The 15,389-nt window shown below is 38.2% G+C and overlaps 1 protein-coding gene across 8 annotated transcripts in view; it reads right to left on the bottom strand.

The window, feature by feature from the left end:
- The window catches only part of DENND1A (DENN domain containing 1A), a 695,411-nt gene that overhangs the window by 98,725 nt on the left and 581,297 nt on the right, over positions 1–15,389 (bottom strand). For all 8 annotated transcript variants that reach the window (XM_072631873.1, XM_072631875.1, XM_072631872.1 and 5 more), the window contains 4 exons: positions 8,636–8,737; positions 6,070–6,157; positions 4,818–4,858; positions 648–719 (listed from right to left, as the gene is read on the bottom strand). In XM_072631873.1, the coding sequence (XP_072487974.1) occupies positions 648–719; positions 4,818–4,858; positions 6,070–6,157; positions 8,636–8,737 (303 nt within the window). The remainder of the gene's footprint in view (positions 1–647; positions 720–4,817; positions 4,859–6,069; positions 6,158–8,635; positions 8,738–15,389) is intronic.

Genomic DNA, 15,389 nt, shown 5'->3' on the forward strand with positions numbered 1-15,389 from the left:
TACTAAGGTCTGGCTTTGTCTGTGACAGTCTTTCTTTTCTCTTTCCTTGCAGGGGCTCTGGAATACATTATAGGCAGATACTCCGTATCTTTAATATTATTAATTGGTTGCATGGAAAATATAGTGTTATAGGGGCTAGTGAATCCCAGAGAAATGATGTTTTAAGCAGGCTGATCCTTAAGAGAAATATATTTTGGGTGAAAGATCAAATGATACAGTAGGGTTCCATGTCCTTATGGTGGGGGTCTGGTCAAAATGTATTAATAATATTATTAGGTGAGATTACTGTGAAAAAACATTATTTGGGCTATACATATAATTCTTACATAAGTTTAGTTTTAAAATCTAAACCACAGGGCCCTATTTTTTTCAATTATCCTTTGAAAGATTATGTCTTAAATCAACCATAAGTATTCTCCCTTTAAAAAATAAAAAAGCAAAAGAAAACCCCAAAAGCAACAGGTTGCTTATGAAAGAATAATGTTTCATATTTCCAAATGGTCTTAATTCTTCAAGAACTAGTACATCAGCTTTGAGAAATCTCTTTTGCAATTAAGGATCATGTATATTTAAATATTATCACTTGGAGAGCCCCCCAAAGTCAAAAAAAGATTGGTTTTATTTCCAAGTCCCAAAGCAGTACTTACAAACTTATAGACAGTCTTCATAGCAGGGTTAGCCTTGGTTTTGACAGTATTCAAAATTGCTCCACTTCCTTTCTATAATGAAAAAAGCAATTAGCCATTTCTACTGAAGACAGATCTAGCCAACACCAACACTGATCTTTTATCTTGAACCAAATTAAATCAAGTTACAAGAACATTTGATATAAGACAAATACACCTAAGTGGAAATTTACTTCAAGCATTACTCATAGGCTTTGTTAATAGGGACACTTGGTATTTTGAGGGAAACATTGATATGCTTTAATGCTTAGGTTAGGAGGGTCTCTGAGATTAGGGTTTTGGTTTGTCACTATCCACTTAAAGTCAAAGAATCATAGAGCAGGAAGGGACTTAAAACACGGAATATTAGAATGTAGGGGTTAGAATGTTAAAGTTGGAGGAGTCCTTTAAGTGTCAAATATTTTGGTTAGAAAGAGTCTTGGAAAATAGAATGAATGTAAGAACACAGAACATAAAGATGAGAGGCAGAAATAACTTTAGTTATGAATCTCCTATGTTTAGAACACAGGTTGACAGGATTTTGGCACTGGAAAAGACCTAAGATGTCATCTAGCCCAAATCTTTCATTTAATAGCTAGAAAAAGTAAACTAAGGCCTTGAGGAGGAAAATTACTTCCTCAAAGTCACATAGCTAGTTAGTTGTGGAGTTGGGACTAGAACCCAAATCTCTAGGAATCAAATCCAGAACTCTTTCCAATATACCACACTTCCCTTGGTATAAACAGAATTTGCTAAAGTTCTTTGAAGAGAGTATTTTGCACCACTGGTTAGTAACTTCTCACAATGCTCCTACATACCTGGAACAAGTCTAAAAAAAGTAGAAGACAATACCCTACCTGCTAACATATAGCTGGAGCTGACAAGTCAGTTCCAGATTAACTTAAGCTATACAGTCAGGCTGAAAATACACTACCCTCTGCTGTGCACCTGACTCTCCTTGCCCTGGTTACCTGCTCTGGGTTCTTTATATCACAGGAATGCGGCCTTTCTTACCATCTAAATGTTGAGAAAAAGGGAAGAAGGGATATATCATGAAATCTAACTATTATTAAAGCAGAAATTCTCAAAGTACACTGTGTGAACAATGGTATAGGGTATTAATACTCAGCTGAAACTTTTGTCATTTACCTTATAAGCTTCTGAGAAAATAAATGGTAAAGAGCACTTGACTTGGCATCAGAAGACGAGTTTTATTGCCTAATCATTCAGCCTGTTATCCTTTTTTATAAAAATGGTGATAATTCTTGCCTGTTTTTCTCACAGGGTTGTTGGCAGGGCCATAGAACCACAGATTTCCTTAGGCATCTAACCCTCTTCCCATTTTGCAGAAGAGCTAGCTAACTGAGGGCTAGAGAAGGGAAGTGATTTGGCCAAGGTTACATGGGCAGTAAATAACAGAGCCAGGATTAGAAACTAGATCTTCTCATTTCACATCCTAAGGCCTTTCCACTGGGATACGCTGGCTCAAGAGAAAATAACCAAGGGAAAGTGCTCTGTACACTTCTACAGGGAGAAATAGGAGACCTTGGAGGTGGGAAAACTGAGTTCAAGTTTCAAGTCTAACACTAGCTGCATGGCCCAGGGCAAATCATATTTCTATCTTCTATGTAGAAGTTAATAAACCTCCTAACTTCCAAGGTTGTTGTGAAGAAGTTACTTTGTAGCCATAAGCATAGAAGGGAGCTGTTTTTAAATAGGAGTTCTTATTATTCTTAGACAAAGACACAATTCTACAGCAGATAAAGTAAACACATCCTCCATGAAGGCAGGGATACTGTTTAACATACCAACCTGTATTAGGCATTCTGAGGTTTAACCGAAAAATGCTTACATTGTTACAACTGTACCTAAAGTGTTATAATGGAGTACAATTAGACTGGAAATTTTCCACCCACTCATCCATTCCATCCTAGTTTTCAAAACAGTTGGGCAGCCTGTTAAAATATTTGAGTATTAAAATCACCTTCATCAATCAATCAATTAAGTATTTATGGAATGAATATCTGCTTGGATCTAATATTGTGCTTAGATCAATGAAATAAGTATAGTATTGAATTGAAAGAGGAATGAAAATGTTTAACTAGGGCTTTCCCACTTACTAATAATAACACTTAATATTTATATAACACTTGCTATGTGCCAGGCACTGTGCTAAGTGCTTTACAATTACTGTTTTATTTGATTCTTACAACAACTCTGGGAGGTAGGTGTCATTATTATTATCTGCATTTTACAGATAGGAAAACTGAGGCAAAAAAAAACATTTAAGTGACTTGCCCAAGGTCATACAGCTAATATGTATCTGAGGTTGAATTTGAACCAGTGTGCTATCCAGTGTGCCACCAAACTGCCAATTATATTTGACTCCAATGTCCCATCTGATGTTCATGACAACGCCTGTGAGAGAGGCCAATCAGGTAATTTTATTCTCATTCTATAGATGAGGAAACTAAGACCTAGAGAGGTCAAAGAGCCTTACCCAAGGTCATGGAACTCTAGAATCTTGAGCTAAGAAGAAATCTGGTATCTGTACAAAGGACAAAACTAGGAAGAATGGGCAGAAGTTACAGGGAGGCAGATTTCAGCTTGACATAGGCAAGATTTCCTAACAAAAAGGAATGTTAAAACAGTGGAGGGCTGTCTAGGGAGGTAATGAATTACACATCATCAGAGGCCTTTAAGCAGAGACAAGATGATTGCACATGAGGAAGGTTGTAGAGCGGATTTAGGGAGAGACTGATTTAGATGAACTCAAGATAGTCCAACCTTGTGCCTAATTCATGATGAATCAGCACTTGATTCGTCAGGAATCAGGACTAATTCATGAAGAATCAGGACTTGATTCGTCATGAATTAGGACTAATTCATGAAGAATCAGGACTTGATTCGTCATGAATTAGGACTAATTCATGAAGAATCAGGACTTGAGCTTAGATCTTCCATTTTTCAAGTCTAGTGTGTCTTCTATTACCTACAGCTACCTCTCACTCTTCTCATAGCATTATTATCAGTATTATCCATAATAATTTCCATTTCTATAGTACTTTGATTTACAAAGTGCTTTCCCTTACATCAATCTAACTTCACACATTTTACAAATGAATAAACTGAGGTGCAGAGAGGGACAGTGACTTGGCCAAAGGTCACAGAGCTAGGTTTGAGCTATGACTCAAACCCAGCTTGTCTTCAGTCCAAGTTTAGTGCTCTTTCTCCTACCCCATGCTGCCTCTGATATATCATCTTTGAGTGGGCCATATCTGCAGTGGAGAACTTGGACCACGTACAGAAGAAAAGATAAACATGTAAGATCAAAAAACTTTAGAGAATATTTTATTTAGCTTCCTTATTTTATAGATGAGAAAAACATGGCCCAGTGCCTTTACCATTCATCAAACAGTTATTAACATTTACCTATACTGTGCCAGATACCATACAAGATTCTGGGAACACGAATTAAAAACAAAATCACCTCTGCCCTTAAGGAGTTGACATTCTATTGGAGGAAATGGCAAGAAAATAGAAATGTAGCTAGAAAATACATACAAAGTAGATATACTACTCTGTCATTCTATTAAAAAAGAAAGGAAGACCACAGTAAAAAAAAAAATGAATTCTTCTAGGATTTCACAAACATATTCTAAGATTACACAAGGAATGTTAAAGAATATATTATCCAGTAAAATAACAAACATCTGCCTGCAACAACATTAAGGAGATAGGCACTTGGAGCAATGAGGCCTCCATCTTTCCAGAAAGTGTCACTAATAAAAATTAATAAATTAATAAAACAATTTCACATGATAAACATAATTACACTGGGAGCTGGCAACCAAGCACCCATAATTCTTCTCTGACATCACATTCAACATGTTTGAGCTGGACTCTCTCTAACGGAAAGTTGAGAAATTATTTCTTCTTTCTCCCTACTGAGGGATGGCTTCAGAGAGTCCTATTCTTCTACTTGCCAACTGGCGTGAAAATGACCTGGCATTTTAAACAAAAGCAACTTCAGATTAAAGAGCCAGATGGCTGCATACTAACAATGTGCTCGTGGGTGGTAGTGGTAGTACAAACACTCACAAAGTGGGGTAATGAGAAAGGAGACATCAACTGGAATGGTCATTCACTTACCCTCACAGTAGAGAGCCACTGGTGATATAGTTTATCACTCCCTAGAGAGAAAGAGAATTAAAAGAAGATATCACTTAATTATCCTCTACAGTCCCACCCCAATTCCTCACTCTGGCACAGAGGTGACCCTGTGCTCGTGAAGGCCATGCTTCAGGAGCACATGTTTTAGCAGGTACTACAGTGAATGCCAGAGAGGGTTCAAATACTGGTCCCGAGTGGACTGTGGTTTGGTACTCAGAAAAAGAACCTAAGTTTGGAAAGGTTCATAACCAGAGGGCTGGCTAGCAGCAGATACACTTCTTTAGTCACTCACAACTTATTCACTGTCTACTGAAGGGTGATGGGCAAGGGCAGAGGAAACACCCAATTGATTAAATTACGCATCTTTTGGATCCAAGGATCTTTTGGGTTGTCACTCTCAGAACTTTTCCATTTCCTTTTTCATACAAGACCCTTAGCAATGTGGTAAACTACATGGAAATTCTGTATGTCCCAGACACACAGTGATGGGGAAGGTAGAGAGAAGACAGTGATGCTGAACTTTCACAATCATGGGATGGGTTAAGGAGGAACTGGAGGTGGTGAGATAGTGAGTTTCCCTGAAAGTTTGGCAATTCAACAAATAGAGCGAGAATAGGAATTTGAAAAATTAGGTTCTAATCCCAGCTCTGTCAACAATTCATTGTGTATTAAGCAAGTCACTTACCCTTTCTGGGACCCAGTTTCCTCAGTGAAAAGGTTGGACTAGAGGTTCTAACAAGTCTTCTATGTTCTAAGGGCCCTTTTTGTTCCAACATTCTGAGTACTGAGGTCTATTTCTGCTCTAACGTTTTATGCTCATTTTATGCTTGAGGCTCTGAGAGTACCTGATTTTATTTCAGCTCAGGAAAAACAACTGAATATATTAAATAAAAATATAGTACATAAAAGCAACTTTACTATAAGTTAGAGGTACATTTCTGTGTATCATTAGAGAATGACAGGAAACCTGAAAGGGTTCTAAGAAGTCATCTAATCCAAATCCCTGTCTGACACATGAGTTTTATAGCTAGAAATGGAAAAGGGATCAACTTAACCCTTTCAAGTACTATTTTTAAATGGAAGTCATTTCATATGAACTTGACTATAATAACAAGCCCTGAGGAAGGAAAATAAGGCTCCATCAGAGGAAGGAGGCCATGTTACACCTTGGAATATAGTTCTCATGTTATACTACCTAACCAGGTCTGAGAGAAAAAGAAACACTTCATACCAGCATACTCTCCCATATTTATCTCTTCTTCAAAGACATCACTGAAGCCTTCTCCAGAATTGAGAAGATCCAAACGGCCATCAATAAACTATAAAAAGGAGAAAAACAAAACAGCACCCAGAGGAAGTGGATGTAATATTCAGTTCTAAATATTACCTGTCTTTTAATGCTCCTCACTGGTGCTACCTCTTTCCATGAAAATTTCCCTGCTTTTCACTATTTGGAAGCTATCTCTTCCTTCTTAGATTTCTTATAGCACTCTATCTTTCTTATACATTTTTCTTTTTCATTAAAGCTATTTGTATACATGTCCTCATTTCCCTGGTAGAATGTGAATTCCTTAAATTTATTTATCATGTATTTTTTATCTTTGCATTCATAGAATCACAGAATCTGAGAACTCTGAAGGACCTCAGTGATCATATAGTCAATCAGTAAAAAAACATTTATTAAGAACCTAGTAAGTGCCAGTATTGTATGTTCTAGCTGCTGGGGATACAAAGAAAAGTAAAAGACTGTTTGTGCTCTCAAGGAGGTCCCAGTGTAATGGGGGAGATCATATGCAAACAGCTACGTTCAAACCAGCCACATACACAATTGGAAATAATCAAGAGAAGGAAGATACTAGTCTGACCCATACATGAAGGAATTCCTTGCATAACATATTCCAAGCTCCTGCTTGAAGATCTGTAAGGAGGGGGCATCCACCACCTCTTGAGGCATCATTCCACCTCTGGGAAACTTGAATTATTGGGAAGTTTTCCTGATACTGAATTTAAATTACCTTTTGTAACTTCTGCCCACCGCTCTTGGCTTTACCCTCTTGGGCCAAACAGAACAAGTCTGATCCTTCCTTCATGCAGCAATCTTTCGAATACTTGAACACAGCAATTGTAGGCTCTCCATGTTTTCTTTTTCTTCGGGCTAACCATGACGAGTTCCTTCAACTGATCCCCATTTCATGGACTCAAGGCCCTTCAGTTTCCTGGCTGTCCTCCTCTAGAAACCCTCCTGTTTATTAATGTTCATTCTAAATCAAGGTGCTTAGAACTGAACCTGATCTTCCAGACAAGGTCTGACAAAGGGGGCTCTGATTTCTCTGTTCCTGGAATCTCTGCCCAAGATTGCTTTCATTTTTTTTTTTTTGTCTGCCACATCATGCCTCACTGACTCCAGTGAAGCTTATTGTCCACTAAGACCCCTTGATCATTTTTAGCTCAACTGTTGTATATTCATGTCTCTCCCATCTTATATCTATGGAGTTGATGTTTTGTACCAAGTGCAAGAATTTGCATTTATCACCACATTCATATTATTAGATTCAGGCTAATGCCCTAGCTTGTGAAGGTCCTTTCTGTTCCTGATTCAAACTTTTATTGTGTTAGCTAACCCTCCCAGTTTTATGTCATCTGCAAATTTGATGAACATACCATCTATGCCATTTTCCAAGTCACTGAAAAAAAAAATGTTAAATAACATATAGGGCCATGTACAGCTCCCTAGGTCCTTCACTAGAGATCTCCTGCCATGATGACATTGAACCATTAATAACAACTCTTTGAGTCTGGCCATCTGACCACTTCTAAATTCACTGGACTGTTTTATCATCTAATCTAGGGTAGGGAACCTCTGGCCTTGAAGCCACACACTAGGTCCCCAAGTGCAGCCCTTTGACTGAATCTAAAATTCACAGAACAAATCCCCTTAATAAAAGGATTTGTTCTGTAAAACTTGGACTCATTCCAAAGACTGCATCCAAGGACCTAGAAGGTCACATGTGGCTTCAAGGCCACAGGTTACCCACCTCTGATCTAATACATAGGCCCCCAGGACCTTTTACAAAGTAGGTGCTCAATAAAAGCTTGCTGAACCGAACTGAATCTCAGCATATGATGACAAAAGAAAATCCTTCTTCTGTGATTGCAAAGGCCTTCTAAGGTGATTTAATGTCCAATAAAAACACATACATACAAATCTTGTGTGTATATATATATTTATATATAATACACACACACATACATATATATGAACACAGGACTTATGATATATAAAAACTTCTAAGACTTACATGTAAAGAACACTGAACTTGGAGTCAGAAAATCAAGCCCTAAAGCATTTTCACAAAGGCCCATTCAATGTATGACTTTGCCATGGGAAGATAGGCTAAGTTATAGCCCATATGACTCTCTGAGTGAAGGTTTCATAATAGTGACCCTGGCTTTTCTATTCCATAGCTAAGTGATCTGGAGCAAGTTGCTTCCCTTTCTCTGACCATTGGCTTTCTTTTCTTTCAAATAAAGGGTTAAACTAGATGATCATTAAGGGTATGTCCCTTCCAGTTTGAAATCCAATGGTCCTTTTATTTTTAAAAATTATGAGGTGCTAGCCAAAGAAATGGTTGCTGCTTACAAAAAATAAAGACATTATTAGAACATATTAAATGATTTATCTTAGTATTTCATGTATTTTTTAAAGTTTAAAACAGGTGGAACATGGAAGACTATAACTTCAGCATGCATGTATTTGGAGACTACTACAGAGAGAAGACCTGAAGAACTGTGTGTACCTGTTTAAATAGTTGAAGTTGTATGGCATTCTGAAGGAATTGCCTCATGGCACTGGATCGATGGGACACAAAGGTTTCTTCAGAAAATGTAATTGGTTCCTCCTGGGAAGGGAAGGACAAAAAAGGATGGGGGAGAGAAACATTAGATTCTGCTGAGTCATTATATGGTGAAATAGGAATGACATTCTACAGACACAAAGGACAATAACAGTGTGAAGGGACCTACATTTTACCCAGTTACATGTCACAGATGGTAGTAAGCTAAGCACATACACACATATACATATATGTTTATGTGTATATTTACTTTATATGTAGATATGAATATATTTGCATATGTATATATGCATATATTTCTAGCTAGCTAGCTATACTTCCTAAAGATCATGATGCAGTGAAAAAATGCACAGCCAGAGAGAAAGCTTCAGATTCTAGTCCTGACTCTGTCACAAACTTGCATATGATTTTGGGCAAGGTACTTTTCTTCATGGGCTCTCAAATTATTCCTTTATGGAATTGGATTAGGTGTTTTATAAAGTCTCTTTGAGCCAAGACATTCTCTATGCTAACATCATCGCCATCTTGAGCCCTCTATGTTCTAAGGCTCCTATGAGTTAAGATGTTCTATGTGCTAAAATACTTTGACATTCTATGTTCCAACACATTGCTGTCTATGTTTTCATGTATTTTCCAGTTCTAACATTCTAAGTTCTCTGGTTCTTTCCTTCCATCTCCAATGTCTATGATTCTAATGGGATCCAAATTAAAGCCCACCAGCCCTAGAACATTTTGCTAATCTTACTCTCCTTGCTGAGCAAGTTTGATTCTTCAAACTACTTTGAGTAACTCAATAAAATGATACAACAAAATTCTCTGTTTTTGTATATTCAACACCTTAAATCTTCTTTGAACAGATTCAGAAGGTTAACCTACACAAATAAGTCTTTAATTTCAGCGGTGTGTTTTCAGTTCAGAAAGATTAGACTTTTATATCTTGAAAAGAATGAAATCTCTTCTACCTCTCCCCCACCCCCCAACTTCCCAGCCTTGTTGGCAAAAGGCAGATTGTTTTGAAGCTCTACTTTCATCTTGTTTTAATGAGTTATGTTAATGTTGAAGTCTGCTGTGTAGCTGCCATCAGGCCACATATTTCCTTCATGCTTAAATCTATACAGCCCAAATTCAGCAAGGAGAGACATTTATTAAATAAGAAAAACAGCAGTGACAAAGAGCCAGAAGATTTGACTTGTGTAAAATTAATTTTCAGTTCTTTTAATGCACCCACCAAAATGTTCAAAGCCTTTTGGCTGGAGAGACCTTCTGTGTTCAGCAGCTGTGGGAGGCATGCCAATCAGTAGGGACTGACTAAAGCACAGCTGGGATTCATGGGCCTGTTTGGGTTTCAGTTCCTGAGCCATCTCTGGTCTATGGATCTGAACTAGAGTGAGCAGCTTTGGCTTCAGAATCCTGGCACAACAGGTGAACAGTTCAGGTAGTGTTTTTCTAGGAGACAGGCAGGGGCAAGTGATTCGAAGAATTATAGACTCAGAGCATTAGAGCTGCAGGAGAAAGTTAGACAATTTTAGAAATTATCTAGTCTAGACCATTCATCTTTTGGGAGAGGGAAACTGAGGCCCAGAGAATTAAATTCAATCATTGAACATACATACACTTATTAACTGGGTATGAACAAGGGAAGAGTTATTAGGTGCTAGAGATGCAATGACAATGGAACTGTCTTTGCCCTCACCTAAATTAAACAAACATTGACTTATATTCTGCTGAGTAGATGTGAGATGTAGGCAGAAAAATAAATATAAGGTAATTTGAGGAAAAACAGAACACTACCAATGAAGTGGATCGGGAAAGGTTTTTGGAAGGAGGTGGTATCTGAGTTAATTCTTGGGAAAAGTTAAGGATTCAGAGAGGCAGAGAGAAGGAGGGAGTGAATCCCAGGTAAAGGGGCAGCCTTGAAATGACTTTAGATTTTAAGTTGCACTGAGATTTACCAGAAGAGCCAAATCTAGAAAAATGCTTTGCAAACCATAAAAATCCCTACATAAATATGAATAATTATTTTTATTCTATAGGAAAAAAGTGGCCATCGCCAGGCCTTAAACCAATGTAGTTACTGCTTTCATCATACTGAGATGATTAAATCTGTAATGGGGACACACTAATGAGAAAAGATGAAAACGTGTTTCCTCCATGAGGTGCTGCAGTGATGAGCAACACTAATAGAATAGATTTCAGAGAATTTGCTGGGGGAGTGTTAAGTTGGAGAGATGCTGTTACTGAGTACTCTTTGTTAGAGGGCTTTTCTCAAGTCAGACTCATCCTTCCCTTACTGACTGATGAAATACATAATCCAAGTCCACATAATCACTAATTGTTCAGATAAGTTAACAGTGTATATTGGGGAAAAAGCATCCTTGTATGAGAAAACATAAACATGCTAAAAATAATAATTACTATATCAGAACTATAACAGTACATCTCACTATGTCAATAATATTATTTCTATTATACTTTATGGTTTATGCTATTGTTGTTCACAACTGCCTGGATGGTAGGCACTTTCCAAAGAACTCTGGACTCACAGGACCAATATTTGAGTCCTGTTTCTGACTCATTGCTTATGTGACTTGGGCAAATGACTTAATCTCCTATGGGTTTCAGTTTCCTTATGCAAAATGAGAAGATTGGATTAAATAGTTTCTGAGGCCCTTTTTAGCTCTAGCTCTAGCCCATTCTTTCCATTTTAAAATTAGGAAACTGAGGCTAAGGGAAGGGAAATAACTTGCCCAGGGTCAATTAGTATGTAGCTGAGGCAGAACTCAAACCCAAGTTTTTCTGTCTCTAATTCTAGTTGTCTTTCCACTATTCTCCACCAGCAACATAATCACCTTGAAGGTGGGGATAATATTGCTTTTCATCTTTGTACTGCCAGTGCTAAGCACAAGACCTAGCATATATTAGACATTTAATAAATTTTTTTTGAATTAAAGAGAATGGAATCAGAGAGAAGATCTTAAGTGTGTTCTTTCTTTAGCTCATACAAGGAAGAATGTCTATTCTATAGTGGTTCAATGAATGAATGAATTCCTTGGGCCCCAGTGGCAAGGGAGAGAAGTATGATGGGCATAAATAAGCTGTAACATATTAGGATCATTGAATTATAGATTTAGAATTAGAACAGACTTCAGAATAGATCCAGCCCAACCCTTTCATGATAGAGATGAAGAACCTAAGGTCCAGAGTAGTTAAGAGACTTGTTTAACCTTACCCAGCTGGTAGTAATAATAACAACCAGTTATATGTTTACCATGTGCCAGACACTGTGCTAAGTGTTTTATAATTATTATCTTATTTGATCCTCACAACAGCCCTGAGAGGCAGGTGCTATTATTATCCACACTTTACATATAAGGAAACTGAGGTAAATAGAATTCAAATGAGCCGCCTAGGGTCACACAGTAAATATCACAGGCTGGATGTGAACTCAAGTCTTCCTGACTTGAGGCCTGGTGCTCTATCCACTATGCCACTTTCTAATTCAGAAACTCTGACTCAAGATCCAGTATTCCTTCCAAGGTAAGCTCCCTCCTTTTATCTAGATGTTGTTTGTATGGCATGGAATAAGAGACAGTACATGGGAATATAGGCAGGGAAAATGAGATGAGTCAACTCTATAGCAAAGATGACATTAAGTTATAAAAATATGGTGAATGAATCCACTATAAATTGATATTATATGTAATTAATATAATTATATATAATATAGCATCAATTTTATCATCTCAACTGGATGCTTACTGTTGCAAGGCAATTTTTTAAAATATTTCGCTAGTTGATTCACCTTCCTACTCATGAGAGTGGCTTTTCCAAACCTTTTCATTCTTACGCAAACCTCTTAAAGCTCCCCCACCCACTCAGCTGAAAACCTTGCCTAATATTTCAATGAAAAAAACTGATCCATCTGCCAAGGACTCCCTCTTCTCCTCTCCCTCTCATCTCCCATCAGATGCCTTCTGCCACTATCTTCTCCTTCACTCCGTCCTACATGAGGAGGTGGACCTTCTTCCTTGCCAAAGCACAGCACTCGTTCTACATGCACAAGTGATCCCATTCTGTCCTATCTTCCATATATTCATCCCTTCTATCTTCCCATATCCCTCCTCCCTTTTGTGGATACACTCCTGAAGAAGGCCCTCTATAGTTGACGCCATCTCCTTCTTACCTCTCACTCTCTTCAATCTGATTTCTAATATTATTCAACCAAAACTACTCTCTCCAAAGGTATTATTAATGATGTCTTTATTGCCAAATCTAATGGTATTTTCTCAATCCTCATCTTTCTGGACCTCTCTGCAGCCTTTGACACTGAGGATCACCCTCTTCTTCTTGACACATTCTTCTTTCCAGGTCTTAGTGACACCACTCAATCCTGGTTCTCCTCCTATCTATCTAGCCATTCCTTGTAAGTCTCCTTTGCTGAACTGCCATCCAGGTTGTGCCCATTAACTGTGGAGTACCCCAGGACTATGTCCTGCACCCTCTTCTCTTTTCTTTTTGTTATTTCATTTGCTGATTTCATCAGCTCCCATGGTTTCATCTGACCCTGCCATCACCTTGGACTACTGCAATAGCCTGCTATCTGGTCACCCAAACTCAAGTGTTTCTCCACTCCCACCTCCACTTAGCTATCCAAGTAGTTCTTGTAAAGTGAAGACTGACTATGCCATCCCCTTATTTAGTAAAACTCCAGTGGCTCCCTATTGCTTCCAAGATGAAATATAAAACATTCCTGTTTGGATTCTACAACCCTTCATAACCTCTTCTAGTCTTCTTAGACTCATCCCCATGTATTCTTCACTCCTGTGATACCAGCCTCCAAATACCTAGCACAGTTCCTGGAATATATAGGAAGTGCTTAATAAATGTTTGTTGATTGGCTGTTAAGAAGTTAAAAAAAGAAATGTCAAAGCATTTTGTCATTTGGCAGCTGTGTATAGGATGGACTAGAGAGAGGAGGGCCTGGGTGCAGGAGGCTACTGTAAGAGTCCACATAAGAGGATGATGAAGGTCTGAACTAGGATGGTGGCCATGTGAATGGAGAGAAGGGGACAGACATAAGAGGTGTGCAGAGGTAGAACAGGCAAATTTGACAAGTGATTGGATATGGCGAGTAAGGAAGACTGAATAATTAAGGAGGACTTTGAGGTTATGGACCGGGAAGGTGGTAGTTTGATAGAAGCAGTGATGTTAAAAAGAGGGACAAGTTTTTGGAGGAAAGATGATGAATGCCATTTTGAATATAATGACTTTAAGATACCTGTGAGACATGCAGATGGAGATGTCCAGTAGGCAGCCAGGATTGGGGGATTTCAATTTAGGAGAGAGAGTAAGGCCAGATACAGAGTTGGAAGTGCTCTAGAGTATTCACTGAGATGATAAGTGACCCTATAGGAACTGAGATCACATAGACAGCCTAGGACAGAGTCTTGGGACATAGGAAGTCATTAGATGAAGAAATAGAGGAGATGCCTTTTTTAAAAAAGTTTAATTGTGAAAAAGAGAAGAGCTATAGCATAAGGGAATGGCAGGTTCAAGAGAAGACTTTTTAAGAACAGGGGAGCTATGAACATGTTTACAAGCAATAGGGAATGGGTGAATGGATATAAAGAAACTGAAAATAGAAAAAGAGAAGGGATGAGCAAACAGGAAAGCTTCCTATTTTCCCTTGGCAAGGGGAAGAATTAAGTATATAAGTAAAAGTACTGGCTCTGGCAAAGAGAAGGGTAAGAGGCCTGGTGTCTTGGGTCCTCAGTTGATTTACTCACCTTCCATCATCAACAAGGGTAGCTATACACCCTAGGCCTGTTGAACTGTTGAATTGATAATCATTCCCGGGTGATAAAAGGTGTTTTGTGTGTGTGCACACGTGCACACGTGTCTGTGCTTCTGTTGGGTTGGGGAGTTGGGAGGGTTGGGGCAGGTTGGAGAGTCATTGGTCAGTCAGAGCAGCCAGTCAGACCAGGGTCACAAGGTTAGGATGGCTGGCTGGGGAGTGAGAAGCTCAGTGTTCCACAAAGCAAGAGAGATTGCTAGGCATTGAGAAGTGAGTGAGAGGTGAAGAAATGGAGGCACATGTATAGATGATCATTTCTAAGAGTTTGGTTGTGCAAAGAAGAGACAGAAGATGAGAGCTTGAGGTTATGATGGAGATGATTTTGTTGTTAAAGGTTGGGGGAGACCTCCTGGGTTCATTTCTAGGCAGTGGAAAGCAAGTCACTGGGGAAGGAGTCAGGAAAAGGAGAGACTGAAGCATCTAAGTGACTATATTGTACTTTAATTTTTTTATACCAGTTTCACATTGTTGTTTTATTAGCAGATTTCTATGTTTCTCATTTTGGCAGTTAATGTTAATATTAGAATTTGTCAGTTCCCAATCGAAACATATATAAGCAACTGGTGCCTCAAACTCTGAGTTAAATAAATGATTTAAGAGAGGCAGTTGTACTATAGTGAAAAGAACAGGGAAAGCACAACTGCTTTAAGCTTAAATTTCATCATCTATAAAACGGTATAATAATACTTGCACTATATACACCACAAGGGCACTGTGAGAGTTAAATGAGTGAATATATTTCAAATGAGATAATTTATATAATGTGCTTCGTAAAATATAAAGTGTCATATACATGTAAGTCAATGAAAATCATAACCTGAACACTATCCGTAAAGGAAAAGG

This window comes from Notamacropus eugenii, chromosome 1 (genome assembly GCF_028372415.1).
Source record: "Notamacropus eugenii isolate mMacEug1 chromosome 1, mMacEug1.pri_v2, whole genome shotgun sequence".
NCBI classification, from domain to species: domain Eukaryota; kingdom Metazoa; phylum Chordata; class Mammalia; order Diprotodontia; family Macropodidae; genus Notamacropus; species Notamacropus eugenii.